Source organism: Centroberyx affinis, unplaced genomic scaffold, assembly GCF_046629955.1.
Source record: "Centroberyx affinis isolate AG114_WGS23_722 - 3 ecotype Tasmania unplaced genomic scaffold, CSIRO-AGI_Caff_v1 ptg000356l_1, whole genome shotgun sequence".
Lineage (NCBI taxonomy): Eukaryota > Metazoa > Chordata > Actinopteri > Beryciformes > Berycidae > Centroberyx > Centroberyx affinis.
The window spans coordinates 48,306-75,697 of NW_027279027.1; the positions used below are offsets into that span (position 1 = coordinate 48,306).

Below are 27,392 nucleotides of genomic sequence, written 5' to 3' on the forward strand. Positions count from 1 at the left end.
TAATGCATTTCTATGTATTTAGTTTATATGTTTATTTCCAGTTGATTCCCAGTGAGATGAAGAATGTCTTTTTTGAGGGAGACCTGGTCAAGAAAGCAGCATCATGACACACATACAGGTTACAAATAACATGCAACAATGTAAGAAAGCAAAATACAAAGTGGCATTAAAGAAAGAGCAGTCAACTTTTCTGTACAAGTGCTCCAATAGGCACTAGACAAGATCATCATTTCATACAAGTCACTCATCACAGCAGTTATGCTCTATGCAAGTGAAACATGGGGCCCTATTTGAAAACCACAAATGAAAAATTGGGATAAAACGCCTGCTGGAAAATTTGAAGTGGAATTTTGCAAAAGCAATGCATGCAGGGCTGAACTTGGTCTGTATCCCCTGAGCATTCAAATCCAAAAAAGAGCAATTAAATTTTGGTTCCATCTAAATGAGGCAGAACATACAAAGCTCTCCTCAGCAATCAACACACCCCAGAGGTCCAGCCTCTAGATGGGCTGGCTGTGAAGTTCACTGAACTGAACAACACAGTCAGCGGACCAGACTCAGAGCCTCCTCTCTGTCTGCACCTATTGCCACAAGGACTGAAATGCATTTCCTCTGTGCATGTCCCAAATACAAAGACATGAGGACTAAATATTTCCACAACTTTGGAAAAGTGATTCCAGGCTTCATGACCTAGTGAATGAAAATAAACTTCCTTCTCTGTAGGGGGAAGATCGCAGCACTTAACAGCTAAATGTGTCTACTGCTGCCATAATACCAGGAACAATGTACAACTTTATATTACAGAATTATTAAAAACTATTTCTATGTGCTTTAATATTATGTAATCTATGTTTTCAAATAGTATGCATTGTTTGTATGTATTTACAGGACAGATGACTTACTGTGTACTTAATCAACTTCTTGACAATCTTATGCTCACTTTAGGTATTTTTCTCCTTTTGTTTCTATGTTCTATTTCTTTGTTTTGCTTTCCCTGAAATCTATTTGTCTTTTATTGATTATCTTTTTCATCCATTCGCTTTGGAGAGAGAGAGAGAGAGAGAGAGAGAGAGAGAGAGAGAGCAGCAAGCTTAAACCTAACAAGAATAGAGCTCTTCTACCATCTAGTGGAGGAACCCTGCTATTGCAGCCTGTTTCCTGAACCCACTGACTACAATTTGACCTGACTTGACCTGACTTCACGGTTAAAGAAATAAGGGAAAATAACCATAAAATGTCTCTATGCAGCTCGTCCAGCATAATGCAAGTCTCCAGATGTCAAACGATCCCAAAGTGACTTGAAAAGACCGACATTTATACCATTATTTAGCTGAAATCGCCACTCTAGCCGTCATTTGAAAATAGGTCAGGTTTGCGTGCCGCGCACCCCGGCCTCGATTGTTAAGACTAGCTTGAATTACCACAAACAAGACTTCCGGTTTTGCCGTTTAGCTTTCAAAATAAAAGCGTGAGATTTTAAAATAGGTAGAAATACTGTTTTGAGCCAATTACTTAATCGTCAAATTTAGTAAGTGAGCACCCACATTACTGTTTGATGTCCACTTTAGTCTCAATTCTGTATGTATTCTGCACAGTGTAATACATGCAGCATTTATAGTTAAAAATGGCACATTTTATGTCATTATTAGCACAATCTTATTATCTCACATACTTATTATTGTCCTTGCCGTAGGCAAAGCACAATACTAATATCTCACATACTTATTATTATTTTTCCACACAAAATTTGGGCACGCTACTCCTCCTACAGTATTTACACTACATAGACATGTGAGACATCAAAACGTGCGGCTTATTGAGGAATGGTGTGCTATTACTTTTCTAAGACATTCGTCGCGGGGTTTTTGAGATATTCGTGATTAAGTGTTTTTTCCCCCCCATTGACTTGAATGGGACTTTTCAAGAAGCAACTGTAGCTCAGAAACCGTAAGAGCTGTAGTTCCCAAACTCGGTGGATAGGTTCAAAGTGTCCCCTTGTACTCTGTTCTAAAAAATTACACCAATTTACCTAATGGTGGCGCTATAACAGCCCTTTTTACGTTTTGGTCCATAACTTTTGAACCGTAGCCTGTAGAATCAAAATTCTTTTCCCCCTGGATTCACTGGGTCCATACGCATCTACTCATATAGCCACGCCCATTTCCGCCTGAAAGTTTTTCCCGACAGTTTTTTCGCTTCTATTCCTACAACTTTTGTCCAATCCTCACCAAATGCATATCTGGACTGTCCTGCATAAAAGTTATCGATCCGTTTTTTGATATTCTGTACCGTTCTGATGTTATGGGCGTCCAAAATTTGATGACATGTTGTGGGCGGGGCCTATGATTTAAAAATTGATGTAAATCATGAATGCATTATGCTATCCCGTCCCATGGTACAGGTGTGCACGTATCATGTCTCAGCCCACCTGTAAAATTTCGTGTCATTTCGCCAATAGGGGGCGCTACAGCGACCTGTTAAGTTTTAAATGATCGTAACTCAGTGACCGTAAATCCTGGAAACAATTCTTTTTTCCCTTGGATTGTCTTTGTTCCCTAGTAACCTAGCAACCACTAGTGACACCCTAGCAACCACCTAGCAACACCCTAGCAACCACCTAGCAACCACCTAATAATCGCCTAGGAACGCTGTAGCGACCGCTGTGCACCAGACAGTGCAGGAATACACAGATGATTGACAGTCTTTACGGTGATTGTATTCCACTGGACGTCCTTTTCCTGTCACAACGCTCACAAATCTTGCTGCTGTTTGCATGTTGCTGTACTTCACCCAGCAGATATCTCTCTCTATCTATCTATCTATCTATCTATCTATCTATCTATCTATTTAGTTGGGCATGCTTCAGCAACTGCCACTATTCCCACAATTTTCACAGCACATTTATTTTACATCACACTGTTCATACACTTCTCCTCTCTCTCTCACAATGTCAATATCTAAGTGGTAGCAGTTGTAGTTTTGAAACACAAACACACACACACACACACAAACACACACACACACACACACACACACACACACACACACACACACACACACACACACACACACACACAGGTGTAATTACCATTTAATGACTGATTCTACTTCCATTACAACTACTGCTGCTCCACCTGGTGGCCTATTCATGGCACTGTTGAGTATCGTGTTTATGGCACCAGGGGGCTCCCCAAAGGCACTTTCAGCACAGCTCCTCCTGGTGGCCTATTCATGACACTGTTGATTCTCCGTGTACTGTAGTATCGTGTTTATGGCACCAGGGGGCTCCTCAAAGGCACTTTCATCACAGCTCCTCCTGGTGGCCTATTCATGACACTGTTGATTCTCCCTGTACTGTAGTATCGTGTTTATGGCACCGGGGGCTCCCCAAAGGCACTTTAAGCGCAGCTCCATCTGGTGGCCTATTCATAACACTGTTGATTCTCCCTCTCCCTGTACAGTGGGAGCCCTATTGAAATAGTACTGTTAACATTGAAGACTTGTATTCAGTCATTTCTGATAATCACTGCCACCTAATTATTCTAAAGTTTTTCTAAAGTGATCCATTCATTTGCTGTAGTCAAATATGACCATCTACAGTGTATTTCACTGTGTAACATACACACACATCTCTACGACAACTGCTAGTAGTACTAGGCCTGCTACTACTGCTGCTACTACTGTTACTGCTACTACCTCTAATACTGCTAGTACTACTACTACTTCTAATACTACTATTTCTACTACTGCTAGTAGTGGTATTGTCTAGTTGTAGTGTTCCTACTACTGTTCAGTTAGACATTTTAACTACTTCAAACAGTGAAATGTCTAGTACTGTAGTAGCCTACTACTACTACTACTACTACTGCAGCTACTACAGTGTCAGCAGACTCTCTACTACACTCTAGCTGGTTTACACTTGCACTGGCTTTCAGTCCTTTACTGTTTCTACTGCTACTACTACAACTATAGCTATGAGCTACTACTGCAAACAGCAGATCAGGTTTTCTGCCTACTAGTATACAGACCCCCTAAGCCCAATATTGATTTTATCAGTGAATTCTCTGATCTCCTCTCCCACATTGCTCCGAAATACGACAATATTCTCATTCTCAGAGATTTCAACATCCACATTTGCTGTCCCTCTGAAGCCATGACTCGTGATTTTATAAATCTACTTGGATCCTTTGGTCTCCAACAATCTGTGAATGGCCCAACCCATGTTAAAGGCCATACCCTAGATTTAGTTCTGTCCTCAGGTCTGTCTATCTCCAGCCCTGTGATAGAAGCTTTTCACCTATCTGATCACAGGGCAATCCTTTTTGACTTTGATCTGCCACACGCTTCTCCTGACCGCCCTGCTCTTCTCCGCGCCCGCATTCTAAACTCTTCCACTGCCACTAGGTTTGCAGAAGCCTATAGAGAGGCTTCCACCACTACCAGAATCGAGGCTGCACCATTTCATGTGAGCACAGAGAAACTTGTCTCACTATTCAACAATACTGTTTCGGCCAGCCTTGATTCTGTTGCACCAGTCAAAACTAAAAAACGTAAGCCTTTGGGCTCACCATGGCTTAATAACAGTAATATTAGAGAAATAAGGAGAGCATGCAGAAGGGCAGAACGGAGGTGGAAGCGAGATAAATTGCAGATCTCATTTCAAATTCTGAAGAATCTCTTGAATGAATACCAGCTGGCTGTCAAAAATGCCAGGGTTCAATACTTTTCCAATCTTATTGACAAAAACTGCCATAATCCCAGGGTACTTTTTAGTGTCTTAAACTCTGTCTCCTCCTCCACTCCCACCGTCTGCTTAGAAGTGTCTGTCTCTAAATGTGAGGATTTTCTAAACTTCTTTAGAGACAAAGTACTAGATATCAGAGCTAGTATTAGTCCATCAGTAAATAGCCTAACCATCTCCTCTGAGAACACTGCAGTCCTAAATTCCCTGAATTCCATCACTTTACCAGAACTTCATCATATTATCTCCTCTATGAAGACCTCCACCTGTTCTCTCGACATTATTCCAACGAAACTCTTCAAAGAAGTTATTGACACCATCGGCCCCAGCATTCTCTCAATTATCAATAGCTCTCTGGAAACCAGCCATGTTCCCCAATCTTTCAAACATGCAGTGGTCCAGCCACTTTAAAAAAAAACAGAATCTAGATCCTTTAGTCCTCAATAATTACAGACCAATCTCCAAACTCCCCTTTCTTTCTAAAATCCTTGAGAAAGTAGTATTTAACCAACTGTTGTCCCACCTGGCTCAAAACTGCATTTTTGAAAAATTCCAATCTGGTTTCAGAGCTCTTCACAGTACTGAATCTTCATTACTGAAAATAACGAATGACCTGCTTCTAGCTGCTGACTCAGGTAACTGCTCTATCCTCTTGCTCCTAGATCTAACTGCAGCCTTTGATACAGTAGATCATTCCATTCTCATTCACAGATTAAGCCATTGGGTGAGGGTCTCCGGTTCTACCTTAAACTGGTTTTATTCATACTTATCTAACATATCTTTCAGTGTCTCTATTAGCGACTCATCTTCTTCCTCTGCCCCCATGTCCTGTGGTGTCCCCCAAGGTTCCATACTTGGTCCAATCCTGTCCTCCATCTATTTGCTACCGCTAGGCCACATTATTCAGAAACACATTTCCTTTCACTGTTATGCAGATGATACACAGATCTACCTCCCCCTAGAGCCTAATAACTATAACAAATTAACTGACCTCAATAACTGTCTTCATGACATCAAAACCTGGATGGCTGCAAACTTTCTTCAGCTCAATGAGAATAAAACTGAAGTTATCTTATTTGGACCACAGCATTTGACCAGCAGTATTTCTTCTCATCTTGGCCCATTGGCCCCCTCAGTTAAACCGCATGCAAAAAATCTTGGAGTCGTATTTGACTCAGGTTTAAAGTTTGACAAACAAATCAATCAGGTAGTAAAAACAAGCTTCATGCAGCTCCGCATCATCTCCAAACCCAGATCTATTCTCTCTACTTCTGACCTGGAGAAAGTCATCCATGCTTTCATATCATCCCGCCTTGATTACTGCAACTCATTATATTTTGGTATCACTCAGTCTTGTTTATCCCGTCTTCAATTAGTCCAAAACGCAGCAGCAAGAGTCTTGACAAGGTCAAAAAAGAGGGAGCAGATTACTCCCATTCTTGCCTCCCTACACTGGCTGCCTGTTAGCTACAGAATTCATTTTAAAATCCTGTTGTTTGTTTACAAGGTGTTAAATGGTCTCGCCCCCTCTTACATTACAGAACTCCTGTCCCCATATCACACTGTCAGAGTACTGAGATCGTCTGACCAAAGACTTCTGTCTGTCCTGAGATCCAGGACTAAGTGTTATGGGGACAGGGCCTTCTCTATTGCTGCCCCTAAACTTTGGAATTCTCTTCCTCCCACCATCCGATTCTCCCCCACTATTGAGATCTTCAAGAGTCATCTTAAAACACACTTCTACTCACTAGCTTTTAACTGTGCCTAACTTGGCTTAACTACCTCGGGTATTCCCCCTTAAGTCTCTATTGCCACTTTGGGCTCTGTGTGACCATGTGCCTTTACTGTTATTATTATTATTATTATTATTATTATTATTATTTATCATCACTCTGATTTTTCTCCTCTATTATTGTGTTTGTTCTTCTTTTGTTTTTATTTTTCCTCTGTGTGTGTTGTAAAGCACTTTGGATCAACTGTGTTGTGTGTAAAGTGCTATATAAATAAAGTTGAATTGAAAATTGAAAACATACTCAAAATGTACAGACATTTAAACACTTTGTCATCAATTCAACTGTCTTCAACCTGTCTTGCTGAAGCAAGCCCACAAATTTTCTTCAGAAAATGGAACCTTTTCTAGTCTATTTCAATTCAAAGGGGCTTTATTGGCATGGGGAACACATTCTCTCTCTCTCTCTGTGGGTCTCTCTCTCTCTGTCTCTCTCTCTCTCTCAGTGGGTCACAGTCTGTCTTCTCCTGGAGCCAGGTCTGCCTGTGGTAGTCTCTCTCAATGTCAGTGCTTCGACACAGCCAGCAGATGGGGACAAAGACCACGAGTTATCCACATGGGCTTGCTGTTGTTTGTGGTGCATTCAGTGTCCTTGGAAAGCTGAGAATCTCTAGTTTTGTTCGATAGCAGACATATTGTTGTGGAGTGTTGAGAAAATGCCAATCCCAATGCCTTTGAACACAACTGGCTCTTGTATTTAGTGAGTCTAGTCTTTGTCAAATTGGACAGGGGCCGGGACAGGGACATTGCAAGGGCGGCAAGCACAATTAAATTTTCTTTAGAAAATTTAGCCTTTTCTAGTTATTATTATTATTTTTCCACCGTCCACATTCTTTTTTCCCTGGATTCCCTGGGTCCATACGCATTTCCACCTAACTAGAATTTCCGCCATTTTGAATTTTGTCCAAAACAGTTTTTTCGCTACTTTTCGTACAAATTTTGTCTGATCTCCACCGAATTTGCCACACAGCATGTCTGTACCATCCTGCACAAACGTGCAGATTTTTTTTTGATATTCCTTTCCGTTTTGATGTTATGGGCTTCCAAAGTTTGATGACATGTTGTGGGCGGGGCCTATGATTTAAAAATTGGTGTAACTCATGAACGCATTATGCTATCCCATCCAAATCTGGTACAGTTGTGCAGGTGTCATGTCTCAGCCGACCTGTACAATTTTGTGTCATTTCACCAATAGGGGGCGCTACAGCGATCTATTAAGTTTTTAATGATCGTAACTCGGTGACCGTAAATGCTGGAAACACAATTATTTTTTCCCTTGGATTGTCTTTGTTCCCTAGTAACCTAGCAACCACTAGTGACACCCTAGCAACCACCTAGCAACCACCTAGCAACACCCTAGCAACCACCTAGCGATCGCCTAGAAACGCCGTAGCGACCGCTGGCGAAACCATACCTGCGACTTCGCAGCGCTACAGCAAAGGCCAGTCCGACGTGACTGTTGCTCGGACGGCAAGCACAATTAAATTTTCTTTAGAAAATTTAGCCTTTTCTAGTTTTTCATTATTATTATGACATCAAACATTAATATGGGTGCTGACTTATTGAATTTGACGATTAAATACAAAGTAATTGGTTTCTGAATGAGAAAACAGCCTATGGTGACGGAGTCTGCTCTACCTTCACGCTAAAGCTGCCAGTCAGTTTTCTGACTTTGCCCCGAGCCCCTTTGTCCCTGTGGGAGCGGGAGGTGAACTGCACAATTAGGGGAGACCGGGACATTTTGTCACACTTTTTACTCATTGGTGTATTTCTCAGCAGTGCCTTCCTACTGGGATACAATATATAGTTTTCTAGCTAGATTAAGGTCTCCTCTAAAAAATGGCATTTTTACATTTTCAATATTTTACTGGAAGCAAAAGTTATTATTGATGAAATACCACTTAAAACTTGTGACAACTTACCCCCCGTCAGGGCATGTTGTCACACGTGACACATGACCCATGAGTATGTATTGAAAACAACATACTTCATCTCAGAAATCCACACCCACCACACACCAGGTAAAATAACCAGACAAACAAACTCTGATACAATTTCTAACAGTATGATATATTAATGTAAAAAACAGTAATAATAGTAATGTACCCTCTGTAGCTGTATGTTACACAAGCAAAGGTTTGTGGGTTCAAGTACCAAAATAATATAATATCTGTTCAGAAAAAGATTAATGTAAAGACATTTCTAACAAAAAAAACCCAATTTCAATAGTTATGACAACATGCCCTGAAATCAGCGTGACAACATGCCCCAACCAGGCATTCCTGACAAAGTTCCCTTCCCTGAGCACAGAGCTGGACTAAACCATTCAAAAGGATTCTCAGGTTCTAGAATGTGAACATTGATGCAAATTGGACATGGGACTTAAATCCGGAGGTTATTCATAAGAAAGGCTTACAGAGTTGCACTTCATGCAGAAGTTGAGGCAATACAAGGTGAACAAAGACATAATGGTTCTGTTCTCTCGTTGTGTCTTAACTTTCCTTTCCTCCTTGTCGGTAAGCGGTAAAAATAAGTTCCATAGGATAGTCAATATGTCCGGTAGGATCACTGGGGCACAGCTTGGATGTATGACATCGATCTATGAGAACCGACCGATGAAGAAAGGAGCGGCAATCATTGGACATGTGTCACATCCTTTGTTTAGTGCTTATGAGCCATTGGCATCAGGCCCAAGATACAGGATGCTAGCAGAGTCCCTGAATGTGTGAATACTGTACCGTCTTGTCTACTGTGTTATGTTGATTGTGTGGTGAATACTGTACCTATTAACTGTCTTATGTATATTGCGGGTTATTTCTTTTTTGTGTTATTTATCTGACATTTGTATGTCAAAAGATTAATTTCTGTCCTGTGGCCCGGCCTCCTCTGAATTTTGCCCAAACCTCCTTTCAATGAGAGAGAGTTTCTCATAAACAAATCAACAAAAAGTACACACACACACACACACACACACACACACACACACACACACACACAAACACACACACATACACACACACATGCATAGACATTTGCAGGAAATGGAGTGGAGAGGAGCAACACTGACCAGGTGATCCAGGTACATGAACAGTGAAAGTGAAAGTGTGAAGCAACTTAGCTCAGACTCCATTTTGAGACACAGAGCAGAGCAGGAGGGAAACAAGGAAACAAGCAACGTGAGTGTTATTACAACATTCTTATTATTTTACTGTAAAAGTCTGAGTTGGTGTTATTACAACATTATTGTTATATTACTGTAAAAGTCTGAGTTGGTGTTATTACAACATTATTGTTATTATTTTACTGTAAAAGTCTCTGAGTCAGTTGTCACCCTGTGGCCTGTAGAGGGAATAAGAGTCAGAATGAACTGAACAGTTTATCACTGATTCATCTGTGGATACAAAGTCCTGATTGGCTGTTTAATACACACTGTTTTTAATTAGACATATCTAAAGAAAACAAGGCGGTACTAACTGTATGTCTGTGTGTGTGTATATGTGTGTGTGTGTGTGTGTGTGTCTCTCCAGTGTAACCGGTTTACCTCTCAGCCTGACTGAAGTCCGGAAGATGAGTGTTTGTGTGGAGGAAGAGGAGGGCAGAGCAGAGTCTCCAGTACCCAGCTGTCTGTCTATGAAGAGTGACCGGTCTAAAGGTCTACCTGAAGACTTCAGTAATGAACCTGGACCCTCAGACACAAAGTAAGAGGACTGGTTATACTGCAATGAGGAAATGGTCTTTGATAACCTACACTATTGTACTGAAAACTACGGAGCCCAGGAGTGGCCATCGGGAGAGAAAAAAAGTTTTATGGAGGCCAAGATATAGAACAAAGTGTGCATGAGATACATTTCACTCCCTGGATGTGGTTCATACCTGCCCTCGGTTTGGCTGAATTCATGCACACAGAATACATTTTGTTCCCTCAATTTATTGTTTTTCCTTCCTGCTAATCCATAATGTGTGCGCACAAAGTAATGATGCTGCCACAATTAAAACAGCACATCAGTTATCCCAAAAAGCCGAGCCGTTGAGTTCAACCACCTCTGAAAACATGTTGCCTTTTCTTTTGATTTCCTGTAAACACAGCCAGGGCAACGCCACATTTCAAATGAAGTGATGTGCTCTGACTCTTTAGAAGCTTGTGACTTCCACACGTTTTATATATCCAGAGCACCATCAATTATTTTTCTCCTGATGGCCACTCCCGGGCTCCATAGAAAACCCATCTGCTGTTACAGCCATTGAATTCATCAAATAAAACTCACTTGTTTAGTTGAACTTCATTTTAACTGTAATTTTACTTAATTTCTTCATGTGGTCCCTCCTTGAAACCTTCTTACTACTGGAATCACTGATGAACCCACTGAACTGCTCCTACATAGAGTACGAACATGCACACTAATAGTTGGATCTTAGCCCAATGAAGGCAACACTAAGACTGAAAGTGTTATGTTAAGGCCTTCATCTGATTCTCTTAATCAGACTCAGTTCATAATCAGAGTAAGCAGAACCTGGTTAACACAGCTAGATTTCTGCTCAATCTTTCCTTCTGTTGAGGCATGTAAACACCTTAGATTTCTTTTGGCTTTTCAAACAGAACAGGTCAAAGGTCACCAGACGCAGTAACCTGGATGTTGTATTTACAAAGCAAACAACACGGAGCAGTGCAGTGGAGTGACGAGCAGTAGGCAGATTATTCACTGAATCCATGTAAACCGAGTCATTAGAGGAATCACGTTACTTATAATATAAGCTGATGACTCACAGTAATGGAAGTATTGGTGTGCATGTAAACGTACTCACTGATACAATGGAACAGTGGTACATTTTATTAGGCTGCCACATATACTGTATACTCATCAGAACCTGCTGCAGCTGAAGACATCCTTAAGGACCAAGATGTCCAAACCTACTGAGAGTTAAAAAAACACGATCAGCCAGAACCTGGCAGAGTTTACGTCTGAAGCTCTGGACCAAACCCAGAGAGGCAAGGATCTCTCTAAAGCTCTTGGGTGTGTGGCTCTCAACATGGTAGCACACATGAGACAGGCCGACCAACAGGCACATGACAGAGAACAGGAGCGCCTTGCTGAAATCATCAAACTGAAGCAAACTAATCAAGACCTGCAGTGTGGTCTTGATCAGACTAACCAACGCACAATCCAGGCAGAAAGCCTTGGGTCGCCGCTATGACAGTACATGTTGAAAAAAAAGCTGGAAGAGGTGATCAGCAGCCAAAGGACAGAGCTGATCAGTACAAACAAAAGTCTGGCACAGCAGATTGTGAAAGTGCAGATTAGGATATGAACATAACCAGCTGTTCACCTTAGCAAAAATTCCAGATGGAGGAACCAGATGGACAGAAAAAGTGACAATATGCAACGTCACATGCATTGTTGTCTGTCTTTACTAGAACTAATGATATGTATAAAACATTTCTGTTTCCAGAGGTCAGTACCACAGGCAGAGAGCAGAGTCTCCAGTACCCAGCTGTCTGTCTATGAAGAGTGACCGGTCTAAACACAGACCTCCACACTTCAGTAATGAACCTGAACCCTCAGACACAAAGTAAGAGGACTGGTTATACTGTAAGCCTACCTGATAAAACTTGAGTAATAATGATGAAGGAAAAATGTTCTGTTCTGTCATTTAGAATTGTTTCCCTTCCCTGTTCCCTTCATTGTTTCCTACGTTCAAAATAGATAACCTATGAAAGTATTTGTGTTGAATATTAATGCGTAACTACTCGAGCCAGAATTTGTCTGGTAAATGGTCGAAGCCATTGCAGTTTCCTTGATGTGTTTATGTATGATTAGGATATCTCACAGCCAAATGTGGGCATTTTTATGTTGTGCACAGCGCAGTTATATCTTTAGTCCACTACTTGAAGGGCAGGTTTGTAAAAACCCATCGTTTTGGACAAAATGAGCATTATGTAGCCTATGCAATAATCAAATATTGTTATAGGTCCCCAGTAGTCGGCGCTCTAAGGTCATATAGTCGGTCATTTAGTAATGTTTAGGCTGTTGGGTCTACAATAAGCTATATGGCCGCACTGAGCACCACCGTGCCTCCAATGCGCTTGTTGTCTTGATATGTTCCGAAACTTTTTCCCTCCAGACCGACTCGCGGGAACACCGACCACGTGGTGTTCCGGGACCTCATCAGTGACTGCGTTTACATGGACTTGAGTATCCCGGTTATGATCGGGTTTTTGAAGTATCCCGTCTTTCTGTTTGCGCATGTAAGCATCATATCCCGATTTCAGAAAAATCTGGATAAGCCCTTATCCCGGATTTGAGAAACCCGATTATGCTAGCCGGAGTACTCAGAAAGAAACCGGGATACTGTCACATGTATACATCTTATCCCGGTTTCTGACCGCTGCCGACTACCTGCGCAGGCGCGGCTTCAGCCAAGTGACGTAACAGAAAAACACAAACAATGGCGGCAACGAGAGCGTCTCACTTCTGGAGCGATGAGGAAACTGAGTTTTGTCTTTCGGTGATGAAAGAATTAAATATACTTGGCAGTTTAGATGGGAGAAAGCATGGAAATGTTGACCTATTCAAGTCTGTAGTATACAGACTACAGGACACCGGTTTCCCAACACGTACAGTGGAGCAAGTCAGGTCACTGTGGAAAATACTAAAGAAACATTACTACGACCAAACATCAAAACAAAAAGTGGCTCTGATCCAGCAACTTTCAAATTTTAGCCAGCCTGACACCGGTCAAAGTGGAGGACATGTTTAATATTTCCTGTCGCTCTCTTCTCCCATTGCTGGCAATAAAGTGGATAAGCCAAATCCACAACGCGATGTTGGCATTTAATAGCGCTAAGCCCGCTATAAGCCAAAGTGGTCTCATTTTCAATAGCCACAGTCAAATGAATTTAAGGTTAACAGTTACAGAGGAATATCAGATTAACGATTTCAAAATTGCCGGTTTGTGTTGTAAACATCACAGGCGCCTGCGCAAACAGCATGCAGTAATCAGTAACCGGGATACTAGTATTTATCATGTATACGGGGATATGAATAACCAGATTTCTCTGTGTTCCATGTAAACGCCATATCCCGAATATGATCAAAACCGGGATAAGCCTCATAACCGGGATACTCAAGTCATTTACAAATGAAGCACTGCATGCACACTAATAGTTGGATCTTAGCCCAATTAAGGCAACACTAAGACTGAAAGTGTCATGTTAAGGCCTTCATCTGATTCTCTTAATCAGACTCAGTTCATAATCAGAGTAAGCAGAACCTGGTTAACACAGCTAGATTTCTGCTCAATCTTTCCTTCTGTTGAGGCATGTAAACACCTTAGATTTCTTTTGGCTTTTCAAACAGAACAGGTCAAAGGTCACCAGACGCAGTAACCTGGATGTTGTATTTACAAAGCAAACAACATGGAGCAGTGCAGTGGAGTGACGAGCAGTAGGCAGATTATTCACTGAATCCATGTAAACCGAGTCATTAGAGGAATCACGTTACTTATAATATAAGCTGATGACTCACGGTAATGGAAGTATTGGTGTGCATGTAAACGTACTCACTGATACAATGGAACAGTGGTACATTTTATTAGGCTGCCACATATACTGTATACTCATCAGAACCTGCTGCAGCTGAAGACATCCTGAAGGACCAAGATGTTCAAACCTACTGAGAGTTAAAACCTGTCTTTTTCTTTTGAGTGGCTTGAGTCACTGTTAGCGGTCTTGATGAAAGACTGACTGACTCTGCAGAGTCCGTACAGAGTGCTGGACCCGACACCATCAGCCAGAACCTGGCAGAGTTTACGTCTGAAGCTCTGGACCAAACGCAGAGAGGCAAGGATCTCTCTAAAGCTCTTGGGTGTGTGGCTCTCAACATGGTAGCACCCATGAGACAGGCCGACCAACAGGCACATGACAGAGAACAGGAGCGCCTTGCTGAAATCATCACATTGAAGCAAACTAATCAAGACCTGCAGTGTGGTCTTGATCAGACTAATCAACGCACGATCCAGGCAGAAAGCCTTGGGTCGGCGCTATGACAGTACATGTTGAAAAAAAAGCTGGAAGAGGTGATCAGCAGCCAAAGGACAGAGCTGATCAGTAAAAACAAAAGTCTGGCACAGAGCAGATTGTGAAAGTGCAGATTAGGATATGAACACAACCAGCTGTTCACCTTAGCAAAAACTCCAGATGGAGGAACCAGATGGACAGAAAAAGTGACAATATGCAACGTCACATGCATTGTTGTCTGTCTTTACTAGAACTAATGATATGTATAAAACATTTCTGTTTCCAGAGGTCAGTACCACAGGCAGAGAGCAGAGTCTCCAGTACCCAGCTGTCTGTCTATGAAGAGTGACCGGTCTAAACACAGACCTCCACACTTCAGTAATGAACCTGAACCCTCAGACACAAAGTAAGAGGACTGGTTATACTGTAAGCCTACCTGATAAAACTTGAGTAATAATGATGAAGGAAAAATGTTCTGTTCTGTCATTTAGAATTGTTTCCCTTCACTGTTGCATTACACACTATGAGAGGATTGTATTCATGAAGCAAAGCTTGTAGTGTGGATATGAAGGAAAGACACTGGAAAGAGAAAAATAACTGCTCACTGCTCTGCAATACAGCTGTTCAACCAAAATGGATCTTCATCTGGATTATGTTAGCCAGAAAATATAAATATGTTTTTAAAATACTTTACAACTTGCATGTTGGAATTTACACTCAAAGACAATATTCACACATCTGTGTTCTAAATTTAAATTCACAATAAAGATTCTGAATGAATGTAATAGAAGTTGTGAACTTTTTAACAATATTTTATGACATTTTTATCTTGTATATATTTTTCTAGTACAACTTTGGAGAAGAAATGATTTGTAGATACTTAAATCCAACAAAGTAAACTTCCACTATGGTTCGGAGCACAGAAAACCAGCTATAGTTGTGATTGCACCCTTAGTCCCGCCCTCCTCCCCCGCAGTTGGTCAAGTTCCCTCATCCCGCTAGCCTCACCTTGATAGCCACAACCAGCTCACTGCTGGCCACACCCATAAGACACGCCCACAGGAAATGGTTTACACACCAAAACGTCCCAACATCGTTGAAAAGCCAATTTCAAGCGAACAGGAGATTTAGACATGTAAATACAGACACTGATTGATAATGTAGATGTAATGTAGTGGAACTCTACCATTGTATCTTCTTTTTATTGTCAGACACCCTAACTGCTGTGATCAGTCTCTGTGCCCTGCTAACACTATCTGTAGTCAGAGGTTATCAAGAATGGAACTTATTTATTTACCAATGACTGCCAGGCAATGTCTGTGCTCTTTAACAAGTTTCATCAAAGCTGATATAATAGGACTGCATGTTGTTTGTATTGAGCTGAGCATTCATTAATGACAATTACATATGCAACAAACCAGAAAAACTGCTACAATGTTGCATTCATCCATGATCGCCACAGTGACATTTATCCATGATGGGTGACCGGATGGGTGTGCAGTGTTGACTGATTAAACTACAACTATGATGACAGATAAAAATTTGAAAATAAACTGCTATCTAACTTCATGATGCTGAACATCTATGTAGTTAGTGTGAGCAAAATCTTGATATTTAATTTACAATTTCAACAAAATATGGTTAAAACTTATTTTTTTTAGTTAAATCTTCATGTTTTCTGATCATTCATAATAAATTGCCTTCATCCCTACAGAAAGAGGAAGAGGAGTCATGGTGTTGTGAAGCAGCAGCTGTCCTGCTGTGCATTGTGTCAGGAGGTCCTGAGGGATCCAGTCTCTACCAGCTGTGGACACTGGTTCTGCACACAGTGCATCACCTCATACTGGGACCAGTTTGGTTCATCGGGAGACTCCACCTGTCCCCAGTGTGGAAAAAGGTCCAGAACAAGACCTGGACTGCACACACCCAGTCAAACCAGCACTGCACAATGTAAGACTGGGGGTCTGTCTACTGTTGTCACCATTTCTAAAACATATTTTGTTAGCATTGTTAAACACTCGCTTATTCTTTCTTCTCTTCCAGCGGACAGTGTTTTGCAGGAGGATTTAGACGAGCATAAGATCAGTCTGAGAAACAGATGTGAATTTGTGATAGAAGGAATTGCTGAAGCAGGAACTGGAACGCCCCTCAATAGGATCTACACTGAACTCTACATCACAGAGGGACAGAGTGAAGAGGTTAATACCCAACATGAGGTGTGGCAGCTTGAGACAGCATCCAAGATGGAGACCCTCCATGACACTCCAATCAAGTGCCACGACATCTTTGAACCCTTACCTGACCAAAAGACACACATCAGAGTAGTTCTGACGAAGGGCGTCGCTGGCATTGGAAAAACCTTCTCAGTGCAGAAGTTCACTCTGGACTGGGCAGAGGACTTGGAAAATCAAGATGTCAATCTTGTGATTCTGCTTTCGTTCCGGGAGCTGAACTTGATCAAAGATGAGCGGTACAGTCTTCTCATGCTGCTCCATGTTTTCCATCCAACATTACAGTCGGTCACAGCAGAGAAGCTCACTGTCTGTAAAGTTGTGTTCATCTTTGACGGCCTGGATGAAAGCAGACTTTTATTGGATTTCCACAACAATGAGGTTGTGTCTGATGTCACACAGGTATCATCAGTAGATGTGCTGTTGACAAACCTCATCAAGGGGAATCTGCTTCCCATGGCTCTCCTCTGGATTACTTCCCGACCTGCAGCAGCCAATCAGATCCCTCCTACATGTGTTGACAGGGTAACAGAAGTACGAGGGTTCACTGACCCCCAGAAGGAGGAGTACTTCAGGAGGAGATCCACTGATGAGGAGCTGTCCAGCAGAATCATCTCACACATCAAGGCATCCAGGAGCCTCCACATCATGTGCCACATCCCAGTCTTCTGTTGGATCACTGCTACAGTTCTGGAGCACATGTTGACTACAGACCAGAGAGGAGAGCTGCCCAAGACCCTGACTGAGATGTACTCACACTTACTGCTGGTTCAGACAAAGAGGAAGAAGCAGAAGTATGACGTGAGACATGAGATGAGTCAACAGCAACTGATAGAGACTGACAGGGAAGTTCTTCTGAAGCTGGGGAGGCTGGCGTTTGAACATCTGGAGACAGGCAACCTCATGTTCTACCAAGAAGACCTGGAGGAGTGCGGTCTTGATGTCAGAGAGGCCTTGGTGTTCTCAGGAGTGTGCACAGAGATCTTCAAACGAGAGTGTGTGCTCTTCCAGAGGACGGTCTACTGCTTTGTTCATCTGAGCATTCAGGAGTTTCTCGCTGCAGTCTACATGTTCCACTGTTACACAAACAGGGATAAGAAGGTACTGGGCACATTCCTGGGAAAAGACTGGGGTGAATGTGATCAATCCCTGGATGTCTTCCTGAAGACAGCCATGCTCAAAGCCCTGAGGAGTAAAAATGGCCACCTGGACCTCTTTGTCCGTTTCCTTCATGGTCTCTCACTGGAGTCCAGCCAGAGTCTCTTAGGAGGCCTGCTGGGTCAGACAGAGAGCAGTCCAGACAGCATCCAGAGAGCCATCAGCAACATGAGGAAGATGAACACCTCCAATACTTCTCCTGACAGAAGCATCAACATCTTCCACTGTTTGATGGAGATGAACGACCACTCAGTACATCAGGAGATCCAGAAGTTCCTGAAGTCAGAGAACAAGTCAAAGAAGAAACTCTCTATTGTCCACTGCTCAGCTCTGGCCTATATGCTGCAGATGTCAGAGGAGGTTCTGGATGTGTTCGACCCAATGGTGTACAACACATCAAACGAGGGACGAAGGAGACTGCTCCCAGTTATGAGGAACTGCAGGGAGGCTCGGTTAGTCCTGATGTGAATATTAACATTATCTACAGTGTAGAGCGACCTAAAGATATATAGTTCCTCAAACATACACACTATAAAAGAGTTGTTCTACATAGCAGTGGTACACAGTGTTGGGCGTAACACATTACAAAGTGATGTGTTACTGTAATCATATTACTTTTTCCTGTAATGGAGTAAAGTAAGGCATTACTGTTACAGTTTCAGTAATCACCGGTTACTGGTCTATCAGATCGGTCGTTACTTGCGCTTCATTCTTTAGCCTCTTTAACCTCTTTATTGGTGTAATATCTATGAAAGATTCCCCTCGTCTTATCCTGCCTTCAAGTCATGTGGGAAATTTTGGAATTACAGTACAGCACACATGAACGAGCCAACAAAATGGGAAATACATCCCGGAAAGTCTGAATTTAATCCTGTAGGCTAGAAACCTTAAAAACATTTTGTGTCTGTCATTATTTAGATACTTCTGCTGGTAATGTGGCTTAGGTCACAATATTTATTGGCCCAATGAATGCAAGTAAGCCTGGCACAATCGTTTTAGGCTGTAACACAAAAACAATGTAATGAGTAGGGTAAATAATTACTTTTCTCAGGAATAATTAGTAAAGTGATTCATTACGTTTAAGAAAAGTAACAAGTAATGTGTAATTCACCTGTTTGTTCCAAAGATTACAACTCAGAAATGTGTTGTTGTTGTTTATAGCTATCATGTTAGTTAGTGAACACAGTTATTCTGTTTAGCTGTAATGATTGCTATGACTTTACAGTTAAGTGTTGTTTTTATAGTTATCTTCTTTGGGCTGAAGGTTTAATACAAACCAGGCAATGAGGCTGTGGTGAAAAAGCTTTGAAAACTTACATTTTATCACAACAGACAGCAGTATATTCCAGTGGACAGTGTCTACTTTAAAACACTTTTTACAGAATTGCTGTCATGTAATTGCATGTATGTATTCTTTTCTGCTTGGTTTCTGCTTATATTACACATACAGCACTTTTTGAAACTTTTCAAATTCTATAATACTAATTATTGTCATTATTATTATGTCATTATCACTATTATTATTATTATTGATAGTAGTAGTAGAAGAAGTAGTAGTAGTAGTAGTAGTAGTAGTAGTAGTAGTAGTATGCTGTGTACGTTATGATTGGTATGCTTAGTCTCAGCTCTGCTTTCATAATAACTAATCTTACATTAAATCTGTGATCACAGACTTTCTGGCTGTGAACTCTCAGAGACTCACTATGAAGTCCTGGCCTCAGCTCTGAAGTCCAACCCCTCCCATCTGAGAGAGCTGGACCTGAGTAATAGGAAGCTGCAGGATTCAGGAGTGAAGCTGCTGTCTGCTGGACTGGAGAGTCCACACTGTAGACTGGACACTCTCAGGTCAGACAGCATATTTTATTTCTGTGCTGACATCAATATTATATGAATATTGTGGTGACACTTAATTTGAGCACGTCTGTAAAGAGTCATTCCATTTGAAATCAGACAGGATGTGGGAGTTTTACAGACACTTATTTTAGAAATGAATTTGATTCTGCACCTATACCTTCACAAACCAAGCTGTAGTTAATACATGGTGATGTCTTTGTACATTTGGCCTGATTTAAATAGAAATTGTGAGCTTATTACTGTAATAAAAATGACAGTAATAAAAAAAACATTTTGACAGCCATTGTATCGTTACGCACAGCCATTATGCACCGGTAGGCATACACATAGTGAGCCATAATATCCCATTGATCACATGAGTAGGTCTAATTTATGATCCCATGTGTGTTCTTATTCCCACATTACTGTACGATTTGGTGACAGTATGAAACCTATTTAGGTATTTAGCCTAGTTTAGCCGGACCGCAAATGCAGCCATTTGACCCATGACTTTCTGTCTATGAATGGTACTGGACTCTTTTCATGTAGGTTCCAGAAGATACTTCCTCCCTGTTGAATATCAGTGAGACGTATGGCAACATTTTCAGGCTCTTGGGCAACGTCCTGTGCCCTAAAACAGCTACTGTGGCTCCTACTGATGATGACTCCTGCTGCCTTAAAATATGCATGAAACCAGAGCTTATAAGTGAAATGGTAATTTCATCATGGGGGAGTTTCATAAGGATAATGGAAATTTCTACACATTACATACAAATATCTGTAAAACGTAAAGGTTCTGAAGCTGAACAAATATGTGACATGTGATTTTCCACCAATGAAGATATACCAGAAAACATATTTATCCATTCTGGACCTAAACTAAACCTTTATTTATTTTAGCTACTTGGCATTCATGGGGGATAGCACCATGGCGGCGACCGTGTTTTGTTTTTAGCTCTGACAGCCGGCTCTATGTTTTAACCCATTTCTCCGTCAGCCGGCTCTATGTTTTAACCCATTTCTCCGTCAGCCGGCTCTACGTTTTAACCCATCAAAATCGATTTTATTTACTTTATTGATTTACTTATTTATTTTTACAACATTCTATCGCAGCTCCATTGGTTTTACGAGATTTCCCAGCTGGGTTTTCTTTTTATTGGACTATCTTCTGCCAGCTCGATAGCCAAGCCGCCCCGGCTATTTGCTTGGCTAGGCTCGCCTTTAGCCTGTGGCCAAGCTTAGCAAACTGAACTTCAACTATGCCCTGTGAAGACTGTGTACTGCTTCAGAAAGCAAACAGGAATATTACTAACCTCAAGGAAGACATTCAACGGCTGTCTGATGAATTACAGAAGAAAGACTCACTTCTGTTCAGCTTTATGGACGTGGCTTCTGGGCAGTCTAAACGGATTGCTACGCTTAGCTCAGCCATCCAAGACACAGTCCTGTGGGACCCTTCCACCTGTCCACGACCTTCCTCCTGCTCAACACCCAGCCATCAGTCGTCCTGGGCAGAGGTGGTGATCCGCGGCGGAAAGAGAGACCCGGTCAGGGCTGCCCCACCACCTCGCTTAAACCTGTCGAACCGCTATGCGATTCTGTCCGATGAGGCTCCGGTTCACCAGGCTGATGCCGCTGCGGTCACGATCCCACCTGACCTGGACCCCTCCCTGGCAACGGCACCTGCTGGCACTGCTGCTTCTTCACCACCGGTGGCTAGGATCGGTCGGGCGGCTCGACATTCCACTGTGGGAAAGCCAAACAAGCGGCCCCCTCCCCGGGCAGTGACCTCCTCTTCCCGCCGCAAGATGTTGAAGGAGGCCGTGATCCGTCGCTCTGGAGGTCTTCCTCGCTCCGAGCCAGCAGGACTTCACTCCCCTTCCAAGAGCGATGCCACCTCCTCGCCACAATATTTTCCTCAGCGTCCGGCCTCGCTACACGGTAGTCGTCGCTGCTCCCTCGACGGCCCCTCATCACAGCCACAGCCAACAACCCTCATCATCGGCGACTCCATCATCAGGGGCGTCAAGTCCAGGTCGGCGGTGACCCACTGCCTTCCTGGAGCTAAGGTAACTGATGTTATCGCCAAACTTGCTGGCCTACTAACTCTGTACCCCTCTGTATGCACGGTCGTCATTCACGCTGGCACTAACGACATCCCACGTCGACAATCTGAACTGTTGAAACGGGATTTTTATCTTCTTTTTAACGCACTAAAGTCCTGTGGAAAGGACATCTTTATCTCCGGCCCCCTACCGACAGTCAATCGGGGCTATGGGCGTTTTAGCAGACTGCTTAGCCTCAACAGTTGGCTTCAATCCCAGTGCACTCGTCTGAATTATGGTTTTATCGATAATTTTAATCTTTTCTGGGAACGGTCTGCCCTTTTCAAAAGGGATGGTCTCCACCCTGACCACCGTGGCTCACAAATGTTGGCTGGTAACATTTTTTATTCAACCACATACAACCATCACTCCGCCTCCTGTGACCACCTTGTGGCCATTAACATAGTTGACAACTCCGTCACCGATTGACGTCCCCAGGGGCCAAGTAACTATAACTTCGGTTCCGGGTCAAAATCAGAATATTCCACAGTGCTTGGTCTATCAAAAAACAGTCCCATTGATAATTTCTCCCCCACTAATATTGCTGTTATTACCAGGGAAAGACTTAATAGAGTGAAGCCGTGGATCAGTTCCAGAGGCGTCAACTCTCAGAATCTTTTATCAATTGTCTGCACGTCACTCTCAGATAAGAAGAGATCTTACACTCCCACCTCCGACCTAGCTGTCAGGTTTGGACTTTTGAATGTTAGATCTCTCTCTAACAAGTCTTTTATCTGTCATGATTTTATTAACTCTTTTAATTTAGATTTTTTTATGATTACTGAAACTTGGTTGAGTCTAGGTGATTTCGCTCCATTGATTGAAGCTACACCCCCTGGTTTTATTCATTTCCATCAACCCAGACTATCTGGTCGTGGTGGTGGGGTAGCTGTTATTCACAAAAATCATATAAAATGTTCCCCCATCTGTAATGGCACTTTTCACACTTTTGAATCACTGAGTTTCCTAGTAAATGGTAAGGCTCCCTTGCTATGTGTCCTAGTCTACAGACCCCCTAAACTGAACCAAGATTTCATCCAGGAATTGTCTGACCTTCTGTCTCTCATTGTGCCTAAATACGACAGAATTTTAATACTTGGTGATTTTAACATCCATGTGTGTTGCCCATCACATGCACTTGTCACTGATTTTATGCAGCTTATTGAGTCTTTTAACCTTATTCAATTTGTTACTGAGCCTACTCATGTAAAGGGACATACTCTTGACCTTGTACTATCATCTGGCTTGCCTCTAAATAATCTTGAGATAAAGGATATGTGTGTGTCTGACCACAAGGCAATTGTATTTGATGCTCCACTATTTCCTTCTACCTCAAAGCCATCCTCTCCCCTCAGCTCTCGCATTTTTAACGCAACCTCTGCTACCAGATTCTCTGAGGCTTTCCTGGAAACTCACAGTGATATATCTGTCATGACATCCCACAGTCACACTGATGAGCTAGTCACTCACTTTAATCAAACCTGTTTGGCAGTACTGGATTCCATTGCTCCTCTCAAAAACAGGAAGTCAAAACCTCGAGCTCTTCCATGGCTCAATGATACAACTCGGGCCTCTCTAAGAGAATGTAGAAAAGCTGAGCGAAAATGGAAGGCTAATAAAATACAGATCTTCCATGATATCTTGAGAAATCAAATGCTCACATATCAGAAAATGGTTAAGGATGCAAGAGCTGCTTTTTTCTCAGACCTTATATCTAAAAACTGTCATAACTCTAAGGTTCTGTTCCAAGCCATAGATTCTGTCATTAGCCCCTCCCCCAGCCACAGCCTTGGAGCCTCCTCAGAGAAGTGTGAGGAATTTTTTAGTTTTTTTTACTCAGAAGGTTGAAAATATAAGATGTCAGATTTCACCTGCTGACAGGGACTCATCTGTTTTGTTGGAAAATTCAGCTGTTTTAAATTGTTTTCAACCAATTTCTTTATTATTTTTAAAGGATATTGTCTCCCAAATGAGGTCCTCTACTTGCTGTTCTGATGTTGTTCCAACAAAATTTCTCAAAGATGTCTTTGACACAGTAGGTCCTAGTATTCTGTCTATTGTCAACAGCTCCCTGGCCACAGGAACTTTTCCTTCTAGTTTTAAGCATTCAGTGGTTCAGCCTCTTCTTAAAAAGCCCAACCTTGATGCGTCTGATCCTACCAATTTTAGACCCATTTCTAAACTGCCTTTTTTATCAAACGTTTTAGAAAAAACTGTTTTTACCCAATTATTATCTTATCTGAACCATAATAATATTTTTGAAAAATTCCAGTCAGGTTTTAGAGCATTACACAGCACAGAAACAGCCCTTGTCAAAGTAGCAAATGACCTCCTTCTCACAGCAGATGCAGGAGAATGCTCAGTCTTAATCCTTCTAGACCTGAGTGCAGCTTTTGACACTGTAGATCATGCTATCTTAATTGAGCGCCTTGAACAGTGGGTAGGTATCTCAGACTTAGCACTGGGTTGGCTTAAATCCTATTTATCTAATAGGACCTTCTCTGTCAGAATAGGAAAGTCATCGTCGACCACAGCAGACATCACCTGTGGGGTTCCACAGGGCTCAATTCTTGGCCCCATCCTCTTCTCCCTCGACATGCTTCCACTTGGTCACATAATTCGTAAGCATAATGTTTCCTTTCACAGCTATGCTGACGACACACAGTTATATCTACCCTTAAGACATAATGATCCCAACTGCCTTAACACTCTGAGAAACTGTCTTACGGACATTAAGTGTGCAGCCCAACGCAAGAAATCTTATTTTACATGATCTGGGTGACTTATCATCTAACATAAAGCCTGTGGCCAGAAACTTAGGAGTGATTTTTGACAGTGACCTGAGTTTCGAGGATCAGGTAAAGAGAGTTGTGCAGTCTTGCTTCCTTCAACTAAGAAACGTATCAAAAATCAAGTCATTTGGGGTGGATTGGGAGGATGAGTAGGAGAGATCAGGGGGTTGGGAAAGGGGAGGGCAGTTTTATATTTTGTATTTTATATGATGTATGTTGTATTATGTATACCAGAACCCTTTGAAAATTCAATAAAGAGATGTTTAAAAGAAAAGAAAAAAAAAAAAAAAAAAAAAGTCATTTTTATCTCATGCTGACTTAGAGAAGGTAATTCATGCTTTTATCTCATCTCGTCTAGACTATTGCAACTCTCTTTATACCTGCCTCAGTCAAAAATCTATCTCACGTCTCCAGCTTGTTCAAAATGCTGCAGCTAGAATTTTAACTGGCACTAAACGTAGAGACCATATTACCCCAGTCCTAGCACATCTGCACTGGCTACCAGTAAGATTTAGAATTGATTTTAAGATTTTACTGATTACATTTAAAGCACAGAAAGGTCTAGCCCCTAACTATATTGCTGACCTTTTAACTCTTTATGAGCCAGAACGTAGCCTTCGCTCCTCAGGCAAGGCCCTTTTGGTTGTTCCACAGTCTAGGCTCAAGACTAAAGGTGACTGCGCTTTCTCTATTAGGGCGCCTAGACTTTGGAATGACCTGCCTGAGGAAATCAGGCTAGCTAAATCAGTTTCATCTTTTAAATCCCTTCTAAAAACACACTTATATAAACAGGCTTTTATGTGATTCACTCCCTTTGCACTGCCGTTCGGGAGTTTGGAGTCACTGAGGGGTCTTTGTGTTTCCTGGGGGAGGCTGGTGCTGGTCGAGGAGTGCAGCCGGGGCAGTGACGGTGTTGCGGACTGCTGCCTCTGTCTTCGGGTGGCTGTTCTGTTCTTCGGACTCTCTGTTCATCAGGAGTCCTCTGTCTGTGGTGGTGGCATCTTTGCTGGCCTTGGGTGTTCTGGCTGTCGGGCTTTCGGGATTCTCGGCTGGGGTTTCGCCGCGCGCTTCCTGCGGCGCTTGCCATGGGTGTGATTGGCTTGTGGGGCGTTCTCTCGCGGGCCGTGCATTCGGGCTGTCTCCTGCAGGGCTCGATGGGGTTTGGATCGGGTGGTTTCGTTGGTCGGTCTGTCGGAGGCGGTGCTCGTCTCTCCTGGCTCGGCGGTCGGTTGTTGTTTTGGGGGATGGTGGCCGCTTCCATGCGTGGGGTTGCCGGGAGGCTGGGGATTTCATGCTGGGGTGTGCGCCTTTGCGTGGGGGTCTTCGGTTTCTTGACGGTGTCGCGCTTGGGGTGGCTTTCGTCTCTCGGGGCGATGATCGGCTGGCGGGTTGTGGAGACGGGTGCTGTCTCTGCTGGGTTGGCCGGTGCGGTCGGCCGGTCTGGGTCCTGTCGGGCTTTTGTGGGGGCGGCTTGATCGTGGGGTCCGTGGGGGATGCCCTGTGGGCCGTTTGCGCCGGTGGCGGGTTCTGCAGGGGGCGTGGGGCGGGGCTTTGCCGGGTGTCCTGGGGGCGTGGTGGCTGGAGTGCCTGGGGTCTGCGGGGCTGTCGCTGCTGCGCATGGGGGGTTCCTTGATGGGCGGGGGGTTTGGGGAGTGGAGCAGTCATTTGGAGTGGTGGTATTGGTTTGTGGCATTGTCGGTGACTCGGCTATGTTTCTGATCGGTTTGGTGCTGCCCTGGTGGATTGGGGTATCGGTCTCTTTCGGGGGCATGGAGGGTTCTCGCTGGCTCCGGACTCTTGAACGGTAGTGTTGCCTACTTGTACCTGTATGTCCATTTTATTGCCTTTTTTGTGTTTTGGCACACACTCTTATTTAGAGTTCCATCTGTTTTTAATTGTATCTCTGTTTCTTTGTTTTAGTTGCACCTGTTTATTTCCTGTATTACCTTTTATTCCTATTTTTTATTTTTTATAATTTCTTTTCGGCACACACTTTTATGTAAAGTTCGATCTGCTTTTAATTGTATCTCTGTTGGTTTGTGTTTTTTAGTTGTACCTGTCTACATCATATTTTACTTTTTATGCCTATTTTCTTTTATTGCTGCTGTTGGATTTTACTGTATGTAAAGCACTTTGTAAACATTGTTTTTAGAAAAGTGCTATACAAATAAAGTTATTATTATTATTATTATTCAGGGCCCAAACTCCAGATTTATCCATATGGTTGGTTAAAGAATGTGTTCAAGGAAAATGGACCAATTGTGAGACAAACGTAGGTGTGACAGCCTGTCTGATTTCAGATGGAATGACTCTATATAATATATACAATTGGATTATGAAACAATGGATTGTTGCAAGCATTCAGGTATATTTTATTTGATAGCTACATGCTTTATTCTTTATTCAGATTGAGTGGTTGCCACTTGTCAGAGAGCTCCTGTGCTTCTCTGGCCTCAGCTCTGAAGTCCAACCCCTCCCATCTGAGAGAGATGGACCTGAGTAAGACCGACCTGCAGGATTCAGGAGTGAAGCTGCTCTCTGCTGGACTGGAGAGTCCACACTGCAGACTGGAGACTCTCAGGTCAGTATTACTGACACTGTTCAACAGACCACCATTTAGGAACTACAACTTTGATGGCGATTTGTATCAAGCTGCATGGCACGGCTCTAGGGAATTGTAGTTTCTAAATATTATTGTTTTTCCTAGAATTGGAAGTTGTAAATACTGA

At 42.6% G+C, this 27,392-nt stretch overlaps 1 protein-coding gene across 1 annotated transcript in view; it reads left to right on the forward strand.

Annotated features, from left to right (window-relative positions):
- The first annotated feature begins 9,672 nt into the window (after positions 1-9,672).
- LOC139641210 (NLR family CARD domain-containing protein 3-like) overlaps positions 9,673-27,392 on the forward strand; it is a 37,525-nt gene continuing 19,805 nt past the window's right edge. The window contains exons 1-8 of the mRNA XM_071515497.1: positions 9,673-9,706; positions 10,058-10,228; positions 11,979-12,098; positions 14,831-14,950; positions 16,259-16,494; positions 16,588-18,385; positions 19,605-19,778; positions 27,071-27,244. Coding sequence (XP_071371598.1) covers positions 10,098-10,228; positions 11,979-12,098; positions 14,831-14,950; positions 16,259-16,494; positions 16,588-18,385; positions 19,605-19,778; positions 27,071-27,244 — 2,753 coding nt within the window. The 5' untranslated portion in view covers positions 9,673-9,706; positions 10,058-10,097. The remainder of the gene's footprint in view (positions 9,707-10,057; positions 10,229-11,978; positions 12,099-14,830; positions 14,951-16,258; positions 16,495-16,587; positions 18,386-19,604; positions 19,779-27,070; positions 27,245-27,392) is intronic.